Source organism: Budorcas taxicolor, chromosome 20 (genome assembly GCF_023091745.1).
Source record: "Budorcas taxicolor isolate Tak-1 chromosome 20, Takin1.1, whole genome shotgun sequence".
Taxonomy (NCBI): domain Eukaryota; kingdom Metazoa; phylum Chordata; class Mammalia; order Artiodactyla; family Bovidae; genus Budorcas; species Budorcas taxicolor.
This window is the reverse complement of record NC_068929.1, coordinates 17,485,042-17,503,974: the sequence shown is the minus strand read 5'-3', so window position 1 is coordinate 17,503,974 and position 18,933 is coordinate 17,485,042. Positions and strand designations below refer to the sequence as shown.

The window sequence follows — 18,933 nt, the reverse complement described above, 5'->3', positions numbered from 1 at the left end:
AGGATATTATATACAGTTAAATTCCAGTGATGTGGAGGCTAACTGCCACTGTCTTTTCAGGCTGCTACAATGGTCTTTCCCAGGTATTATTTATTTTCCAAAACAGAAGGTTCCTGGGAAGGAGTATTTTGGCAACCTAAAAGGACAAGTTATTTGAAAGTCAGTGTCAGTTTCAGCTTTCTTAAAGCTCTTTGGACCCATTTTCTCCATTGTCCTAATTATCTAAGAATTTTCACAAGTTCTAATTGTTGAATGCCAAATATATCAGTTTGCTTTCATATATATGTAAAATATTAAGGTGTTCTCACAACTTCAGTGTCCCTGGAATACAACAGTGAATAAATTCAGACAACAGTAAAAGAATTCTCAATGCCATATCTTGAAATGTAAAAATGGAAGGAAGAAAAACTAAAAGCATTATTAAGTAATAAAAGAATATGCTATATATATTTAGAACCATGTTAAAAATGGATGTTAAGAATCACAGTCATTTTGAATTTAAGAGTTGTCAAATCTTTTAGTCAGTGAACATTAACAGTAGGGAAAAGAATCATGAGATTGGTTACTTTTGAGTTTTCAGAACATTGGTCACATGAGTGTTGTGACATCATGACAGGGAGCCTCCACTCACAGTCATCGTGGCAACGGGAGAAGCATCATCAAGTAGTTCTCTGATGATTTTTGGAAGAAATGATTCAACCTCTTTTTTGTTTGTTTTTAAAATTTTATTTATTTATGGCTGTGCTAGGGCTTCCCTCATAGCTCAGTCGGTAAAGAGTCTGCCTGCAATGCAAGAGACCTGGGTTCAGTTCCTGGGTGGGGAAGATCCCCTGGAGGAAGAAATGGCAACCCACTCCAGCATTCTTGCTTGGAGAATCCCGTGGACAGAGGAACCTGGCAGGCTACGGTTATGGGGTCGCAGGGGTCGGACACAACTGAGTGACTAAGCACACGCACACGGCTTGCTGGGTCTTCACTGCTGCTCGGACTTTGTAGTTGTGAGGAGCGGGGCTCCTCTCTAGTTATAGTGCACGGGCTTCTCACTGTGGTGGTTTCTCTTGCTGCAGGGCACAGGCTCAATAGTTGTGCCGTGCGAGCATAGTTGCTCCACCACACATGGGACCTCCAGCTCAGGAATCAAACCCATGTCTCCTGCATTAGCAGCCAGATTCTTTACCACTGAGCCACCAGGGAAGCCCCAACCTCTTGTTTTTAACTCCAGAAGCTAGGATTTAAAAGAGCCTGCATTATGAGCTTTGGGCCCAATTAGGAAGTCTTAACTTGCAGATCCAGAGAAGGCTGCGTTATTGAACCTGTGTGTTGTGTACTGGCACTTACTTTTGATGACTTAATTTGGTGTAATGTGAAGACTTCTGTGTTCTAAGAGGAAAAAAGTAAGGTGCTAGCCTTTTTGTTCATCCTCCCAATTGGAATTCAGGAGCCATGCTACTAAGGTTTTGACACTGCTTAATTGCCCCAGTTATATAGATGAGACTTTGTCATGAAACCAGTTCCTAGTCTGATTAAAATGGAAGGTTAAAGCATTTTCATGTTTTCATTTGCATTTCCACTTCAAGTGTTTACTTCTGAGAATGAAATAAAATCATTTAAGTATTCTATTTGGTAGAATTCATGTAATTTTAAAGTATGAGAGGATCCATTTTCTTCAAGGTAGATTAAAAATTACAGTGATTTTCGTTGTCCTCAATTCACATCTCAGATTTTTAAGTATTATTGCATTTTTGTTCATTATCTTCATATGGCTCTAGTATTTTAAAAATCTTAATTTACTTTTTGTTTTTGCTATAGTGTTGATTATATATTAATATATTAATAGCAGTACTTCTAAATCTGTTACATCTGTTCAGTTAAATATGTTGATTATTAGAAGTTTTAGGTTAAAAGGATGTTAAGGATTTGTTATCCAGATTCCTTATTTTCTTGAGAGAAAGGACTTCCAGTTTTGTGGACTGCATTCACATTTACCAGTAGCACTCTGATAAAATATCATATTAGAGTTGGTTTTGTTTTTTTCTTTTTTTCCCTGCCTATCTGTATATAGGCTCTCCCTACCATATCTTATTCTTTGTAATACTTCCACTTTAGGTCCTGTTTCCCTCTGATATGGAAAGAGAGAGAGTCTTGTAATTATAAATTACATTCTAGCTCTGAGGAGCTCAGCTAAGAAATTTTCTCTTCATTAAGAATAGAAGGATTACTGCAGAATGACTACAGAAGTAATACTACATTATCGACCATATGAGAGTGATCCCACACAACTGCCAAAAATTGCAGAGAAAGCAATTCAAGACTTTCCTACACGTCCGCTATTGAGATTTAGTCCTTGGTTTCCACGTGATGGGTCCAGACTTCCACTCAAACCTAAAAGATCACCGCCTGGGATTTCTGAAGAGACAGCTGAAGAGATGAGACAGTACTTAGCCATTTCAGAACATAGTATTAAATCACAGAGTTATGATTGCACAGTAGATCTGTTGGAGTTTCAGCCTAATTTGAAAAGAAAGAAGCACTTAATCCAGTCACACACGCTGAATGAACAGACTAATTCTGGAAGTCTGGAGAAACAGGCAGAAAGAGAAAAACGGCACAAGAAAAGGTCTTGGAGTGTATCATCACTTCCCAGCAGTAACTGTACTGAAAATATTTCTCCTTTGTGTAAAGAATTGCGAGATAATCTAAAGTCACTAAATTTGCACTCATTTTATAGAGCAAGATGGACAATAGAACACACTATTTGTAACAGCCAGACTCTGGAAGACATTTGGGCAAAACTCAATCGAATTATCAGGCACAATGAACTTCCATCTTGTAATGCTACAATTCAGAGACATTTAGGCCAGATATGGGTGTTCTGTGATATTATGTACTGTGAATATGTGGGGAATCTTCTTAAAGGAAGATTAGCTCTTACTGGGAAAATTAATTTATTTGTGCGTAAATATGGTGTTATTTTTAGTATGTAATGAATTACAGTGATTGTCCAAAAAAAGAATATTGTGAATGAACTAAGAATGAAACAGATGAATAAATTTTTAAGTGTGTGGTTATGTATACAATTTGTGTCCCAAAAGTAAATATCAGGTGCATTCCTAGGCTTTCCATTTAAGTCAGGAACTTTCTGGGTTCTACTTTGAGCAGCTTTCCTTTAATTGAATTGTGATGAATTATTATTTAAACTGAATTTAAAGGTAAAATGTTCTACTCTTTGTTCTGTTACTGCTTTTCCACTAGTTCAATTAGATATTTCTGTGAATTACAGTGAATAGTTTGGATTTTGATAAATTCCCAGAATCTAATTTTACAGGATTTTTTAAACTCGCCTAAAGTGTAATGATTTTTTTTTTTAATAAAACTAAAACCAATTCTGTTGGGAATGATACTCATGTCGCATAATGTAATTGAAATTGAAAGACCAGCCCATATTCTCCTTATTATGGCCAAAGATATGTAATAGACAATAGCTGATGTGTTGTTTTGAAACAGAAGTACAAAATGTGTAATTTGTCTAAGACCATAATATATTTTTAAGGCAATAAACATTTTTTGAAGTGAAGTATCAAATATGGATAAGAGATCAATTTATTCTTTGTTTAGCACAGATAATTCAGTCTGATATTGGTAATGCTAATCACTAGTTCTGTGGTTCTTGGATTCACTGTGGGTTTCCCATAGCAGAATGTTAATGGGTTTCCACATCATTTTGTAAAAATCTCCAAAGTCATTATATAATAAAAGTTTTATTAGAAAGTATATTTAACAAATTTGAATGCCTACCATGAAATAGGTGCCAGAGTAAAGTGGAGAGGGACAAATATGGACCCTGCCCTCAGAGCTAACATAGAGACACTATTATTAATATTTAAACTATATTCATAAAAAAATCAGTAAGACTGTATTCATTAAGAAGGCAAAAACATGCTTGCCTTGTGGCACAGTGCCTGGCAAGGTAAATGTGCCCTTTGGAGGATTTCTCATAACCCATGCCTCTTGAGGTTCCTTAAAACCTAAGAAGTCTACCAGTTTTTAACTGAAGAGGTTATCTTTTCTAATTAGGTTTCACACTGTTCAAACACGTTTTTGTTTTCAACTATTAGCCCCTTTTTTATTGTCTCAAATGAGACTGCTCTGTAGAAAATAATCATCATGTACATGAATGCTTCCAACAATCTTTAAATGAAAAAAATCACCAGGTATAGAGGGAGTTTCCAAGATAACTTCTTCAGTAATTACTTCCTCTTTCATTCATTAGTCATCTTTGCAGTCAAAACTGCTGGTGAAAAGTCAGAAATTATTCATTTTTACCAGTGAGGTTTGCAGGTGGCTCAGTGGGAGAGAAACTGCCTGCAATCAGGAGAACAGGGTTTGATCCCTGGGTCGGGAAGATCCCCTGAAGAAGGAAATGACAACGCACTCCAGTATTCTTGCCTGGGAAATCCCATGGACAAAGGAGCCTGGTGGGCTACAGTCCATGGAGTCACAAAAGGGCCAGACGTGACATACTTAACAGCAGCAACAGTGTTATTCAGTTCAGTTCCGTTCAGTCGCTCAGTCGTGTCCGACTCTTTGTGACCCCGTGAATCGCAGCACGCCAGGCCTCCCTGTCCATCACCAACTCCCGGAGTTTACCCAAACTCATGTCCATCAAGTCAGTGATGCCATCTAGCCATGTCATCCTCTGTCGTCCCCTTCTCCTCCTGCCCCCAATCGTCCCAGCATCAGTGTCTTTTCCAGTGAGTCAACTCTTCACATGAGGTGGCCAAAGTATTGGAGTTTCAGCTTCAGCATTAGTCCTTCCAATGAACACCCAGGACTGATCTGCTTTAGGATGGACTGGTTGGATCTCCTTGCAGTCCAAGGGACTCTCAAGAGTCTTCTCCAACACCACAGTTCAAAAGCAGGCTATCATAAACAATTTTCTGTTGTTGTTCAGGTCTTGCACAGCATTAGGTTGTTAATCAAGGGTTAAAAGTTAAGTAATCATAAGACATGGTCACTTACATAGACCACAGTGTTTCTTTTATAGTACATTCTTATTTTAAAATGATGATACACAGAACTGAAAATATTCTTAGGAATATTTTCTTATGAGCTTCTTACGAGCAGCTCTTTAATTCAAGAATCACATTAAAAAGTGCTTCGTTGTCTTCATATGTGGCAGATGTAAATTTCTCTAATTTACTCTGTATAAATTGTTTTCTTCCCCTTTGAGAAACAATGAAAAGGTGAATCGGAACTGGGAAAGTGAATTTTACTGCAAATAGTGCCATGATCTTAAAGGAAGAAGCAATTCATGTCTCATCTTCCTAGACAATACTTAAAGAATTGAGAGTCCACTGCCACATCTTTGAAGCCTTCTTAAGAGTGTTTAAAACCTTAGGACTGATGATTCTAGCTCTAATAGTAGGGATCAGCAATATTTGTAGGTTCCACTGTTAAGTCATCAATGTGAATAAATTGAGGGGAAAAAAAACATGTACAGGAAGGTGAATCGGAGGGCATTTAGTGAAATGCCAGAACATTTAGGGCTTCCCTGGTAGCTCAGCTGGTAAAGAATCCTAAACGCAGGAGACCCTGGCTTGATTCCTGGGTTGGGAAATCCCTTGGAGAAGGGAGTGGGTACCCACTCCAGTATTCTGGCCTGGAGAATCCCAAAGCATTTACTCTCTAGGAAAGAGGCAATGATACCATAATTTTATTTTTCTCTGTCAGTGTTATAAATGTTAATCCATTCCAAGAAAACAGATGTGAAGGGCATCACATGAATTTCTCAGATGAGTTCCTGCATAATGATTCACTTATTTAATCTGCTCAAAATATCCCAGATTATTCAAAGGTTCACAAAATGGAATGCCTTCAGGAACTAGACAAGGAAAACTAAATATGGTAAGAACTCTAAGGATTCGAAATAATTTTTTTTTAATATTCTGGCCAAGATAAATGTATGTGCAAGTTGAACTAGCCTCATTCATTAATTAATAACATCAAGACTACCTTTTTTTATATATTTTAATTTATTGAAAACTTTTAAAAGTTTTTTTTTTACAAAATTTTACGTGAAATCTGAATTTCATAATCAAGTGTAAATCAAATGTATCCTCTTAAAACCTGTTTTTCTAGTTAAAAGGAAGAGTGAAAAGAGGTTTGAAACACTTCCCCATTCACTTCTTTTCCATGTCACTGATGTGCAACTAGTTAATGTTCTGAGAGAGAGAGATGGACTTTGAATTCCCATGAGATGTTTCTAATAAAGCTTGACATTCCAGGTTTATGACCCAGGGCTTATAATTAATAATAGGGAAAATTATTTTTGAACAGAATGAAGTCATTAGAGTCTAGTTCTGACATCTGTCTGCTTTATAATCTTTTATATATAAATTACCTTCTCAAGGCACCATCCTTATCTGTTATAGGAGGATAATGATAATTTCACCCTTATAGTTTTGAGAATTAAATGTGTCAGTACTTGTATTTAGCACAGTCTGGCACTAGTAAATGTTCAGTAAATATCAACTACACAAGTGACTTTAGAAATTTTAAGGTTAGCTTTTTTTGACTATCTCAGCAGCCATCTATTCACTATAACATTGTTTAGTGGCCTCGGTTCATGAAAGTTAAATCTTCAAAAATACCACTCACTTGAGGATTAGGATTAGGTGCTAATTCTGCCAGAACCTGTGTCAAGTGGCAAGACTACAAAACTGAACATGATACATAAGAGCTTAAACTACAAGGAGCTTGAATAGGAGTACTATAAACTAATAAGTGAATAAACATAGTCCATGATAAATACAAGGTGCTATGAGAGGTGTGCAGAGGCTTCGGTAGTTGCGGCTTCGGCTCTCTAGAGCACAGGCTCAGTTGTGGCACACAAGCTGAGTTCCGTGGAATATGGGATCTTCCCAGATCAGGGATTGAACCGATGTTTCCTGCATTGGCAGGTGAATTTTTTACCACTGAGCCACCAGGGAAGCTCCTAGGTCAGTAAAGTTTTGGGTTTTAGATTTGAATGAACATTTTAATAAAAGTTCTAGGATTCATTTTCTGTGATAGAGTTTATAAGATTTTTACTTCTATATTTTTGTCTTTATTTTGATGTGGTGAAAAGTCAATCTTTGAAAATAATTGAAAAAGATTTTTTAAATTAGAATGTCCTATCCTTGCTAGATTAGGTATAATAAATTTTCACTTTTTCTGGTTCTCTATTACTTAATTTTTGTCTATTATTTGATACATACAGTATTTGATATTTGAAAGGTAAACTAAATTTCATGTTTCCCAGATAGTGAGCCAGTTTCCTAATACCTTATAGTGTTGATTGGTTTGGCTGCTTAAAATTCTGTAACACTCTGTATAATAGGCTCCAGTTTCATTTACCTCATTAGAACTGATTCAAATGTATTCTTTTTAATGGCTGAGTAGACACAGATGTATAGAACAGTCTTTTGCACTCTGTGGGAGAAGGAGAGGGTGGGATGATTTGGGAGAATGGCATTGAAACATGTATAGTATCATATATGAAACAAATCGCCAGTGCAGGTTTGATGCATGATACTGGATGTTTGGGGCTGGTGCACTGAGACGACCCAGAGAGATGGTACGGGGAGGGAGGAGGATTAATCTGTGGCAGATTCATGTTGATGTATGGCAAAATCAATACAATATTGTAAAGTAATTAACCTCCAATTAAATAAATTTGTATTTAAAAAAGAACATAAAAAAATTCTCTAACATATCTGTATGGTCTTATATTAATAAGCATATTAGTTGGTTATGGACTTACATGTTTTGCTGTCTATTATGTCCAGTTTTTTCTCATTGTTTCCTATGAATTTCTATAGCTTATTTTTATTTGTTTTTCTAGATAAACTTTAGATACATTTTGTCATTTTCCACGAACAAATACTAGTTTTGGTTGGAATTCTATAAACCTACACATTTACTGGTACTTTCATAATGTTTACAGAGAATTAATATTACTTAAAGGGCTACTTTAAGTCATTGGAAAAGACTCTGATGCTGGAAGGGATTGGGGGCAGGAGGAGAAGGGGACGACAGAGGATGAGATGGCTGGATGGCATCACTGACTCGATGGATGTGAGTTTGAGTGAACTCCAGGAGTTGGTGATGGACAGGGAGGCCTGGCGTGCTGTGATTCATGGGGTCACAAAGAGTCGGACACGACTGAGCGACTGAACTGAACTGAAAGGGCTACTTACTGAACTTCAGTGATCCATGATTATAACACATGGATAAAGTTTACAAAAATCCTTTTTGCATAAAAGTATTGTTTCATATTCAAACAATATGAAAGCATCCTAACTTTTTCCCTGTCAAACCAATATTGGTTAATAATAATTTGTTGGTATTGTTTACAATGAAGTCACTCAGGATCTTTTTAAAGTCTGTTCTCCTACTATACCTTAAGTTTTCAAATTCTTTTATTTTCTACTTTTTGTATAATGAGACATATTACATTTGCATATGATTTTTATAATTCCTTAGATTGTAAGTAAAAGCAAAATTGTTCTCTTTGTCATATATAAAATTCTTCTTGTTACATATTAACATTTTTAGTAAATTATTGCTGTATAGTAATCTTGGGAAATACTTAATATTATACTAAGTTTAGGTCGTATTTAGATTATATTTTACCGTAGTATAAAATTGATTAATCTCATACATTCAACTTGGGGACACTGGCATAAACTATTAATATTTTCTTCTTATTTTCCCTGCTTTTCTAATTGACAGTTATGCGGTTGACCAAACCTACGTTATTCACCAATATTCCAGTAACATGTGAAGAGAAAGACTTACCTGGTATGACACATGCTTTCTTCTTGTTGTACCTAGGAAAGAGTTGTATTACCTTGGGGATAAGCCTAGCCTTGCCAATCTTACACTGACTCTTTGCTGTATCGTTCTTTGCTTGTTTTTGTACATGTAAATATGGCCATCTGAGCAGTAAGTCTCACTCATAATCTATAAATCAAGATACTATTGATATCCCATGGCAACAGAGACTTTTAGTTTTAGTAACAACACATTCCTTGTAATAATGTTATTAAAATTTTGTTTATCCTCACATGCTCTATCAATGTATGTTAGCATTCCCTTTATTTAAAATTATTGGAGCTTCTATATTTTATATCTCATGACCTACATTTTCCTTTGTCCCTAAAGTGTTCATTTAGAATTTTTTGGTGTGCATTGTTGTAATGAAGATTAGAAATTAGATTTTTTTAATATAATTTTTGCTGTGAGATTATTATTTTTTTAATCTCTCAAAACTATTTCTTCACATAAATAAAAGTTACTTACAAGGTCAATGTTAGAATTTGATGTTTTTCTCTTTCTGCAGGAGATCTCTTTAACCAACTTATGAGAGATGATCCTTCAACTGTAAATGGTGCAGAAATTTTAATGTTGGGAGAAATGTTGACCTTACCACAGAATTTTGGGTAAGAATCATATGCTCACGTTTGAAACACAATAGCACTCTGAAGCCATAACAAATCATGTTTTCAAAAGATAACTATAGGATGGAAAAACGCTCATGATACATTTAAGTGGTTGGAAACAAAAGTTTAACAGAAATTATACTATTTGATTCTGGTGGTTTTTGGTTTTTTTTTTTTAATAAATGCATACCAAAGTATTAATAGTGGTTCCTAGGGTGGTAGAATTTTAACTTTCTTCTTTGGTGGTTGTGGTTTAGTTGCTAAGTCATGTCTAATTCTTTGTGACCCCATGGACTGTGGCTCCAGGCTCCTTATGGACAGAGGAGCCTGGAGCCACAGTCCATGGGGTCACAAAGAATTATTGTCCAGGCAAAATATTGGAGTGGGTTGCCATTTCCTTCTCCAGGATATCTTCCTTACCCAGGGATCGAGTCTACATCGCCCACATTGCAGGCAGATTCTTTACCAACTGAGCCAGCAGACAAGCCTGTAGATCTTTTAAAATGCCTGTGTATTCCTTTCATTTTAAAGGATTCAGTCTCAGTGTCTTTCAGAATCAGCTCTTTTCTTCACCTTCACAGCCCTTTACCAACAGAAGTTATTGGACTTATCAGCTTATTAGGAACTCTAAATGTTTTATTCCTTCTCTTGCTCTTAGTTATTCTCTTATTCTAGGTTATTACTGAGGTAAAAGCCCTTGGTTCCACTCTGTTTGCAACCAAGATAATTTTTAAAGGTTTGTAGAATGTGGTCATTGATTAGTGTCTTGAGAGCTTAGAAATATATCCATGTAAAAAATGTTCATCTGAAAATATTTTTCTATAAACCTACATACATCTATATGTTAATATGTATTATATATAATATATACTGAGGCTTCCCTGGTAGCTCAGCTTGTAAAGAATCTGCCTGCAATGCAGGAGACCCCTGTTCAATTCCTGGGTTGGGAAGATCCGCTGGAGAAGGGCTAGGCTATCCACTCCAGTACTCTTAGGCTTCCCTTGTGGCTCAGCTGGTAAAGAATCCACCTGCAATGTGGGAGACCTGGGTTTGATCCCTGGATTGGAAAGAACCCCTGGAGAAGGGAACAACTACCCACTCCAGTATTCTGGCCTGGAGAATTCCGTGGACTGTATAGGCCATGGGGTCGCAAAGAGTCGGACATGACTGAGCCACTACTAGTCATTTTAATTAGAATAAGTTAGAAAAATAAAATAAATTGGTAAAAATACTCTGAGATCAATAACTTGATCCCTTCTAGATTCAGTGCATAAGTTATTTCAAATATTGCCTTTTGTAGCCTTCTTATTAACAAATCTTAAGACTTTTAACGTGGATCTGATTTCACTGACTTTTTTTAGGAGAGCTGTTAGTTTTGGCAGTAGTTGAGGGTCAAGTTACATAGCATGCTTTATAGATTAAATCGTATTTTGAATTGCACTAGATAATGAGTGAACAGCCTAGTGTAAACAAAGGAATATTGAAATAGTATTTCACCTGAGTTACGGAAGCCACTCTGCCATGACAAGGCTGTATTCCATGAAGGGATTACTATCCTTTAGTAACTTCTCCATTTGATATTCTCAATGGTGCAAAAATAGAATATTTGTGATAAAACTTGAATGGGTTTCTGTCTAAAAATTTATTTTATTTCACAGGAATATATTTTTGGGAGAGACCTTTTCCAGTTATATCAGCGTCCATAATGATAGCAATCAAGTTGTAAAAGATATATTGGTTAAAGTAAGTGGCATTCTTTTTGAGGATTTTTTTTTTTTTACTTTTTAATTTTTATTCTTAATGTTTTGAGACTTCATTAAAATATGTTTAATACTGACTTTTTAATTATTATTAGCAAGCATTAATTGAACACCCTAAGTTATAAGATATGCTTTGCATAGAATCATTGTTCCTTATCCTCAAAGTTTGTGATAGCTTGGATGAGAAAATATACCAAAAGTAAATAGCACTTAAATTTCTGTTAATGATTTATGATTAACGTAATAAAGTTTGAATTTCAGAGGAGAGATCATCACTGGGGATTGCATCATTCAGGAAGGGCTGTTGAGGGAGAGGGAACACAAGAAGGTGTTGAAAGAATGCAGGGTTTAGAAGAAAAGATGGAAGAGGGGCATGGTGATTGGAAGCAGCAACATAGGAATATGTAATGTGTTCTTGTAGCAGTGAACAGAATTCACTTAGTAAGAGCAAGTAAGGTTGTACAGATAGGTAGTAACCATACAGTAAGTGAGCATCTTACAAGCCAGACTAAGGCTGAGGTTATTTTAAGACAGTGTGCAATCAGTGGAGACTTTTGAGCAGAGGTTCGTGTTGGAAGGCTAACATGAAAGCATTCTATGGGATGGCTTGTAGGAAATAAGCCAGTTAGAAGATTCTTACAGTTTTGAGAGATCAAGAGATAGGATATGCTAGCTCAGTTAAACACCTTGGATATATTCACAAAGAGAAAGAGCTTGAAAAAGAAAAAAATTCATTGTCAAATCTGTATTCACATGGCATTTATAATAACAAATGAGGCAATACTAATAAATACCCCACTTTGAAGTCCTTGCATTAAGAAATATTAGGTTAGAATTTACTGCAGAGTGGGTTCACCAATACTGAAGTGAGAGCGTGAGTCGGGGAGCGGTTTGGCTGAGGAGTTCGGGGTTCTGCCACTCCCTGAGGCTGGGGGTGAGTCGATATCCCGGACCAGGAGAGACTGCAGTGGGTGACCTCCAGAAAGGGGAGCCCGGGTACCTTCCAGAGCGTGAGACCCAGCGCCCCTCTCCCACTGCCCGCAGGCTTTCGTCCCCGCCATGGCTGAGCTAATCCAGAAGAAGCTGCAGGGGGAAGTGGAGAAATATCAACAGCTGCAGAAGGACTTGAGTAAATCCATGTCAGGGAGGCAGAAACTAGAGGCACAACTAACTGAAAACAATATCGTGAAGGAGGAACTGGCCCTGCTGGATGGGTCCAACGTGGTGTTTAAACTTCTGGGGCCCGTGTTGGTCAAACAGGAGCTGGGGGAAGCTCGGGCCACAGTGGGGAAAAGGCTGGACTACATCACAGCTGAGATTAAGCGGTATGAATCCCAGCTCCGAGACCTAGAGAAGCAGTCAGAACGACAGAGGGAGACCCTGGCTCAGCTGCAGGAGTTTCAGCGGGCGCAGGCAGCAAGGGCAGGGGCTCCTGGGGAAGCCTGACCCGGTCCTGGGGGGTGGGGGAGGGGAGGGATGAGGCAGCTCTAGGGTCTATACTGTAGCTAATAAAATGTGAAAATGCCAAAAAAAAAAAAAGAATTTACTGCAGAAAGCTTGTTAACTGATTTCTTTTTTTTTAATAAAATCTTTTTAAAAGTTTTAGTTCTTACAGACAAAACCACTGGCACTCCCCATGACTTAATGTGATCTTTTCTTTCTCTGTGTTTTTCTTGACATTTGCTTTGAAGTTTTATCATAATTTCATTGATTTCATTATTTGACAAACATTTATTAATTGCCTACTGTGTGCCAGGCTCTGTGTTATAGTGGTGAAGAAGAGAAGACATCCCTTTTTAAATCCTGCTCACCCAAAAACCAATTTGGAGCATGAAACCTACCCTGTAATTGTATTCCGCTTCATCAAGCCAGCCATCCATTCCTCCTTTACTCTGTATTATCTTCCCAAAACATTTAAATTCCATAGGAACAGAGATTTTGGTCTCTCTTGTTCACTGCTTTGTGTCTAATTCCTGGAAAAATCATGGTGGTAATTAGGAAATAAATGTTAAGTGCAGCAGTTATAACATGAAAAAGGAAAAAGGTATAAGTGTTTAGCTATATATATAATACATACTGTAGTTATGATTAATGTTTAACAGATAATACATAGGGAAACAAACTGGACAGAAAGCCCATGGGTTTAACTGTTTTCTTTTCTTCCCCTCCTCCTTCTCTAATGTCTAAAATGTTAAAGAATTTTGAATTTTAGTTTCATTACTTATTAGTTGTATAACCTATGGGGAGTTGTTCTTTCTGTGTTCTTTCACTTGTATGTAAAACAGGGATGGTACAATTACCTGCTTCAGAATTTATTCAGTCACTAAGTCGTGTCCCACTATTTGCGACCCATGGACTGCAGGATGCCAGACTTCCGTGTCCTTCACTACCTCTTGGAATTTGCTCAAACTCATGTCCATTGATTCAGTGATGGGATCCATACATCTCATTCTCTGTCGCCACCTTCTCCTCCTGCCCGCGATCTTTCCCAGCATCAGGGTCTTTCCCATTGAGTCAGCTCTTTGCATCAGGTGGCCAAAGTGTTGGTGCTTCAGCTTCAACCATCAGTTCTTCCTAAATGAATATTCAGGGTTCATTTCCTTAAGGATTGATTGGTTTGATCTTGCTGTCCAAGGGACTCTCAAGAGTCTTCTCCAGTGCCACAGCTTGAAAGCATCAATTCTTCTGCATTCAGCCTTCTTCATGGTCCAACTCTCACATTTGTACATGACTACTAGAAAAACCATAACTTTGACTGTACAGACCTTTGTTGACAAAGTGATGTCTCTGCTTTTTTAATACTCTTGTCTAGGTCTGTCATAGCTTTTCTTCCAAGTAAGCATCTTTTTAATTTCATGGCTACAGTCAACATCTGCAGTGATTTTGGAGCCCAAGAAAATAAAATCTGCAATTGTTTCCACTTTTTCCCCATCTATTTGCCATGAAGTAATGGAACCAGATGCCATGATCTTAGTTTTTAGAATGTTGAGTTTTAAGCCAGCTTTTTCACTCTCTTCTTTCACCTTAAGCAAGAGGCTCTTTAGTTTCTCTTCACTTTCTGCCATTAGGGTGGTATCATCTGCCTATCTCATGTTGTTGATATTTCTCACAGCAATCTTGATTCCAGCTTGTGATTGCTCTAGCCTGGCATTTCACATGATGTACTCTGCATATAAGTTAAATAAACAGAGTGACAATATACACCCTCGATGTACTCCTCTCCCAATTTTGAACCAGTCTGTTGTTCCATGTCTGGTTCTAACTGTTGCTTCTTGACATGCATACAGATTTCTCAGGAGGCAGATCAGGTGATCTGGTATTCCCATCTCTTTAAGAATTTTCCACAGTTTGTTGTGATCCACACGTTCAAAGGCTCTAGTGTAGTCAGTGAAGCAGAAGTAAATTTTTTTCTGGAATTCCCTTGCTTTTTCTATGTCCAACGGATGTTGGCAATTTGATCTCTGTTTCCTCTGCCATTTCTAAATCCAGCTTGTACATCTGAAAGGTCTCAGTTCACGTACTGTTGAAGCTTATAGCAGGCATCAAATGAATAATGTGCTTAGAACAGGGACTTGCACATGGTAGGGGCCCAATAAATGTGAGCTACAACTACTGTTTAGTAACTGAATCTAATAACAAAAGGGAGGGCACTAATAAATATCCCACTTTGTAGTGCCTGCATTAAGAATGTTAGGTTCCAATTTACTGCTAAAAACTTAACTGAATTTTTTTAAACAAAATCTTTTTAAAAGTCTTAGCTCTTGCAGACAAAACCGCTTCCACTCCCTGTGACTTAATGTGATCTTTGCTTTATTTGTATTTTTCTTGACATTTGCCTTGAAGTTTTCTCATAATTTCATTATTTGACAAACATTTATTAATTACTTACTGTATGCCAGGCACCATGTTATAGCAGCGAAGAAGAGAGAACAAGAGGTTCCTACCTCAATAGACCTTATGTTTTTGGTAGGAGAGATGGAAAGAAACAGGTGGACAGAAAATCATAAGGTAATTATAGATGGTAATAAATGTTACAAAAGAAGTTAACAGGGAATGTGGTAGAAAGTAACTTAGTGGGGGCAGGTTGCTGAGTTAGAGAAACTGGTTCTTTCTTGCTGCTGCTGCTGCTGCTGCTAAGTCACTTCAGTCGTGTCCGACTCTGTGTGACCCCATAGACAGCAGCCCACCAGGCTCCCCCGTCCCTGGGATTCTCCAGGCAAGAACACTGAATTGGGTTGCCATTTCCTTCTTTCTTAGTTGATGACTTTAATGTTGATCTCTACTTCTGCAAATCAGTTGGTTTCTGACTTCTAATGTTTCGAATGATTGTTTACCTTTTAGTGCTATATTCTAACACATGTGTACACATCTGTATATGTTTCTGTAATATCTATCTGTATATATATAAATTTTAAAACCATAGGTTCATATGGATGCCCTAAATTCCAGTCCAGTACCAAAGGTTTCATTGTAGCCTTCTCACTTTTCTTATTTGTACTTTTTGTCTCCAAAGGTCAGAAACCTGTCTGTTGCTACCCATAATGTATATATTTTTTGTTTAATCGTGGTATACACATAGAAGTTTTAGAATTGCTAATCTGTACCCTTGCCAAAAAGCAGATGTTCAAGAGTAAAACATTTGTATGCCATTCTTTTTGTTTTTAGCTATTGTTTGCCAAACTTAAATTGGTTCTTACTTTTCCTTTACTCTTGGTATGGTTGTGTTCATTTGCAGTAGAGTTAGGTTCATTTGATGCTGTATGGATTCCGTTTTGGATTCCCCCTACTTCATGGCTGATTTTATTTATTTTCAGGTGTGCACTTGTATGAACCATTACTCTTTTCTAAGCATCAGAGAAATGTGACATCTATACAGAGTGATGTGTACAGAGAAGTGTCGCTCTCCTTTCATCCCTACTGCCTTGTTCCTGTTCCCCTGTTCCTTCTACCCATACTCACCCACAGCCTGTAGGTAACCAAGTTCACTTGTATTTTATTCTCTCTTTCTTTCAAGGCTGATCTTCAGACAAGTTCTCAGCGTTTGAATCTTTCAGCCTCTAACGCTGCAGTGGCTGAACTTAAACCCGATTGTTGTATTGATGATGTCATACACCATGAAGTAAAGGAAATTGGAACACACATGTAAGAATTAATTTTACTACATCTCAAAGGCTTTTACTTATAAAAGCCTTTATTTGAAATTTTTGCTTTATTTCCACTCATTATCAAGCCTGAAAAATTACTTCAGAAGGAGTTTTATGTGCCATGTTTACATGTTTGCCAGAAACAGACTTTAAACAAAATATTTATTGTGTAAGGGAAAAAAAATGTTCATTTATCTCTAGTTTTATTTTTGCATCTGCAGTCTGACTGAAAAATAAAAATCCATGCTGCAAACCTTTCAAACCCAGGTGGTACTCTAAAAATACTTTTAGAGTATGTTTATTCTTTTGAAATGCTAACAACTGATGTTAATCACATTTATTTTTAAATTCACAGCTTTTCAGTTCTGGGTTTAACTATATAAATACACTCTATCCTGAGAGTTCAAAAGTAGAGAACCAAAATAAAGCAAACTATGAGAGGAAAAAGAAATGTCAAATTCTGTATCCCTGGCCTGTGTGGGTATTTGAATGTGAATGCTCTGTTTTTCTTTGAGAGGCAAAAATGCACATTTCAGAGCCACCTAAAGTAATTTTAGATTTCTCTATCTGCCTTACCACTCCCACATGTAGTTGATTCTCAAAGTCCTATTCTTGTTAATTATCTCTCAGTAGCCTCTCTTCATCTCTTCTTATATCACCGTTTCTGTTTCTCTTTCTTGTCTTGAAGAAGTACATATAATATTATCTATCATTTAATTCATTTTAGTGACAAGCTCTGTTTAGGCACTTTTTAATGTATATTCTGGGCTTCCTTGGTGGCTCACACCATAAAGAGTCTGCCTGCAATGCAGGCGACCCAGGTTCAATTCCTGGGTCTGAAAGATCCTCTAGAGAAGAGAGTGACAACTCACTCCAGTTTGCTTGCCTGGAGAATCCTATGAACAGAGGAGGCAATCCATGGGATCGCATAAAGTTGGACATGACTGAGCAACTAACACTAATATATATTCTGTGGTTGGTATAAGCTTTGGTGTCAGATTTTCTGGAATTCAAATGTTAGCTCAATCATTTATTTAACTATGTGATCTTGAATAAGTCACCTAATACTTCAGTGATCTCCCATTCAGTTCAGTTCAGTTCAGTCGCTCACTCGTGTCTGACTCCCTGCGACCCCATGAATTGCAGCATGCCAGGCCTCCCCGTCCATCACCAACTCCCGGCGTTCACTCAAACTCACGTCCATCGAGTTGGTGATGCCATCCAGCCATCTCATCCTCTGTTGTCCCCTTTTCTTCCTGCCCCCAAACCCTCTCAGCATCAGGGTCTTTTCCAATGAGTCAACTCTGCCCATGAGGTGGCCAAAGTACTGGAGTTTCAGCTTTAGCATCATTCCTTCCAGAGAAATCCCAGGGCTGATCTCCTTCAGAATGGACTGGTTGGATCTCCTTGCAGTCCAAGGGACTCTCAAGAGTCTTCTCCAACACCACAGTTCAAAAGCATCAATTCTTCGGCACTCAGCCTTCTTCACAGTCCAACTCTCACATCCATACATGACCACGGGAAAAACCATAGCCTTGACTAGACGGACTTTTGTTGGCAAAGTAATGTCTCTGTTTTTCAATACGCTATCTAGGCTTACCCTTAGGAAATTCTGACTTTATATAGGTTTTGCAGAGCTCTCCATACCTATTCCTTACCAAATACTCTAGTTCCACCTTTCATCATACTTCGCTCCCACTTTACACTGTGGTTATATTGGACTCTTTTACCTCTGAATTCGTCCACAACTTGAAATGTATTCTTCTCTTATAAAGGAATGCCTGTGTCATTTTGTTTAGTTTAATTCTACTTCTTCAAATATTTTTCTATGTCTTTTGTACTTGAAACTCACCGAGTGCCTGCTGTTCCCATTAAAGAATGAATTCCACAAAATTGGCTGTATCCTCAGAATTTAGCAGAGAGTAGTGGTCAACATTAGTTGAAATTGAGTTTACTGAAATAATAAATGTGTAAAATCCCCGTTTTACAGAAAATGAGACTCTTGTAGAATTAAACAGCTGGTAAATAATGGCATGGAGCTCAAATCTGGCTTCAAAATCTGTACTTTGTGTCCAACCGTGAGCACTAGGAGAGCAAGTATTGAGTTTTGATCAACTCTAAATCCCTAGCACCTAATTTAGTACTAGGTACAAATATAAAAAAGAAGTTAAATTACCTATAATGTCACCACCTAGCATAACCACTATTAAAATATTGGTATACTTCAGTCTTCTTATGTGTATGTATAACAGATATGTATAAATAAATAATATTTTGTAAAATTTTGATAAAGTCACCCATGGCTTTATCGTTTTTAATGCACCAAGAACGTTTTCCCACTTGAGTCAGTATTCTTTGAAAAGATTCTTAAAATGATTTTATCTACACACTTGGACCATGTACTGTAATTTGTTTACTCTGATGTTAAAACTTTCCACTTGTTCACTGTTATAAATAACACAGTGATGAACACCTTAATATTTCCTATGATAGATTACTTGAAATGGGTTTACTATAGGAGCATATATGCATTTTTAAGACTCCTTT

General features: G+C 37.2%; 3 protein-coding genes across 4 annotated transcripts in view; all 3 read left to right on the top strand.

The window, feature by feature from the left end:
• TRAPPC13 (trafficking protein particle complex subunit 13) overlaps nt 1-18,933 on the top strand; it is a 33,975-nt gene that overhangs the window by 1,823 nt on the left and 13,219 nt on the right. For both annotated transcript variants that reach the window (XM_052659029.1, XM_052659027.1), the window contains exons 2-5: nt 8,773-8,841; nt 9,383-9,482; nt 11,141-11,225; nt 16,257-16,384. In XM_052659029.1, the coding sequence (XP_052514989.1) occupies nt 8,773-8,841; nt 9,383-9,482; nt 11,141-11,225; nt 16,257-16,384 (382 nt within the window). The remainder of the gene's footprint in view (nt 1-8,772; nt 8,842-9,382; nt 9,483-11,140; nt 11,226-16,256; nt 16,385-18,933) is intronic.
• Nucleotides 2,226-2,984, top strand: SHLD3 (shieldin complex subunit 3). The gene has a single exon (XM_052659030.1). The coding sequence runs from the start codon at nt 2,226-2,228 to the stop codon at nt 2,982-2,984; it is 759 nt and encodes a 252-aa protein (XP_052514990.1).
• LOC128065976 (prefoldin subunit 6-like) lies at nt 12,160-12,688 on the top strand. Its single transcript, XM_052659031.1, has 2 exons — nt 12,160-12,176; nt 12,287-12,688. Exon 2 carries the CDS (start codon nt 12,302-12,304, stop codon nt 12,686-12,688), a length of 387 nt encoding a protein of 128 aa, XP_052514991.1. The 5' UTR covers nt 12,160-12,176; nt 12,287-12,301.